This window comes from Chiloscyllium plagiosum, unplaced genomic scaffold (genome assembly GCF_004010195.1).
Source record: "Chiloscyllium plagiosum isolate BGI_BamShark_2017 unplaced genomic scaffold, ASM401019v2 scaf_882, whole genome shotgun sequence".
NCBI lineage: Eukaryota > Metazoa > Chordata > Chondrichthyes > Orectolobiformes > Hemiscylliidae > Chiloscyllium > Chiloscyllium plagiosum.
This window is the reverse complement of record NW_025212929.1, coordinates 27,297-29,549: the sequence shown is the minus strand read 5'-3', so window position 1 is coordinate 29,549 and position 2,253 is coordinate 27,297. Positions and strand designations below refer to the sequence as shown.

General features: G+C 51.8%; 1 protein-coding gene across 1 annotated transcript in view; it reads left to right on the top strand.

The window, feature by feature from the left end:
- The first annotated feature begins 158 nt into the window (after positions 1-158).
- The window catches only part of LOC122547502 (collagen alpha-2(I) chain-like), a 5,645-nt gene continuing 3,550 nt past the window's right edge, over positions 159-2,253 (top strand). The window contains exon 1 of the mRNA XM_043686112.1: positions 159-329. Within this exon, the coding sequence (XP_043542047.1) occupies positions 159-329 (171 nt within the window). The remainder of the gene's footprint in view (positions 330-2,253) is intronic.

Here is a 2,253-nt window from a genome sequence, read left to right as displayed (position 1 = left end):
CTCTGTCTGTGTCGCTGTGTCTCTTTCTCTCTCTGTCTGTGTTGCTGTCTCTCTCTCTCTCGGCCCAACATTGAGGGCCGAAGGGCCTGTACTGCGCTGGAATGTTCTACCTGAGGCCCCAACTCTGTTCAATGCCACCCAGGCCACGATATCGGGTAATGGCTGCACTCTTAAAGACTGCGGGCCCTGCCAACTTCCCAGCGATATTGCTGAGGACGTCTGCCCTCCCAAGCCAAGCTGCAACACTGGCATCTACCCGTCCAATGCCCACGTACGCCCGGCTCACAAAAAAACCTGGGCAAACCCAACTTGGCCAACTGCTTGCCCCAGTACTACTTCAAGTGACGTGATGGAGGGACGGCGTGAACAGTGCGATCAAGCAGCACTCGTTCAGCAATCATCTGCTCGCTGACCGGAAGCAAAGAACCAGGGAGTGCTGGAGCCTTAGACAGGCAAAAGGTGGCTCAAAAGAAAGGGTCACTGGACCTGAAACGTTAGCACTTGTTTTCTGTCTCCCACAGGCCTACCTAGTTGCTGCAGCAGTCTCTATCTCTGTTTCTATTCCTCACCGACGCCCAGTTTGGGTTCCGTCAGGGCCACCCAGCTCCCGGACCTCATCACAGCCCTGGTTCAAACATGGACAAAATAGCTGACTCCCAGAGGGGAGGGGAGAGGGACAGCCCTTGACGGCAAGGCCGCATTTGACCCAGCGTGGCGTCGAGGAGCCCTGACACAACGGGAAATCAGGGCCCAAACACTCCGCTGGTCGGAGTCTGGAAGATGGCCGCGGTTGTTGGAGGTCAGTCACCTCAGATTGACAGCATCTCTGCAGGAGTCCCTCAGGGGAGTGTCCGAGGCCCAACCACCTTCAGCTGCTTCATCAATCACCTTCCCTCTGTCATAAAGGTCAGAGGTGGGGATGTTCGCCAGTGTTCAGCTCCGCTCCCACGCCCACAGATAGGGAAGCGATCTGGATCCATAAACAGCAAGACTTGGGACAAAAATTCCGGTTTGGAAATAAAATAAAAGGTGCAGGTAGCAATCACACCATTTAAATGGCGGTTAGGTCCTCCAGTAAGAGACAACCTCACCGTGGTTACTGGACATCCAATGGGCTTTAGCATCACTTCTTGGCCACTGTCAGCACCCTGGGACTTAGTACTGACCAGAAACTAGACTAGTCAGGTAGGAACACTGTGACGACAAGAGTAGGGCAGAAGCTCGGAATCTTGCAGTGAGTAACCCACCTCCTCTCTCTCCATTCACCATCCACAACACACGAACCCTCAGGCAGGCAGGTGAGTTGGGAGATATTGAGTGGCTGAAATGGAAGGATCTCCTAATTATGGCTTCGATAGTCTTTCTCTCCTTCATCCGTTCACGGGATGAGGGCGTCTCTGGCTAGGCCCAGTATTTATCGCCCATCCCTAATGACCCAGAAGGCAGTTTAAGAGTCAACCACCTTGCTGTGGGTCTGGAGTCACACACAGGCCAGACCCTGATTTCCCTCCCGAGAGGGCATCAGGGAGCCAGGTGGGTTTTTCCCAACAATGGATTCATGGTCTTCATGCGACCCCGAATTCCAGAATTTTTTTTGTTGAATTCAAACTCTACTGTTGGCCGTGGTGGGATTTGAAGCCGGGTCCTCAGAACGTTACCTGGATCTCTGGGTTAACAGCCCAGCGATAACGTCATTAGGCCATCGCTTCTCCCATGTTATAGAATCATAGAATCCAGACAGTGTGGAAGCAGACCCTTCAGCCCCACAAGCCCAAAGAGTACCCCACCCAGACTCTACCTTTACCCTGGACTCATGCAGCTAAACCCGACACATCCCTGAATATGGAGGGCAGTTTAGCACGGCCAATCCACCCTAACCTGCACATCTTTGGATGTAAGACGGTGAAAGTTAACAAACTTAAACCTACAGAAACGAACTGAGATCAGATACAAGGGCCTGCCTCACACAACATCGCCCACAAAACACATATGCACGCTTTAGTATTGGACGGAAAGGTTTGCACACAAGGATTTGACAGAATCGGTCAATGCATCATGTCCCACACACTATTCTTGGGTAGAGTGAACGGCCAGTTCCTGACTGCTCATTATATAGTGTTAACGAGAAGTGTGCAATTAAACCGAGAGAGAGACAGAGACAGACAGACAGAGATGGAGAGACAGACAGAAAAAGACAGAGAGAGAGAGACCCACATGCACACATATATTTTGTGGGGTGAATTGGTACTTGTA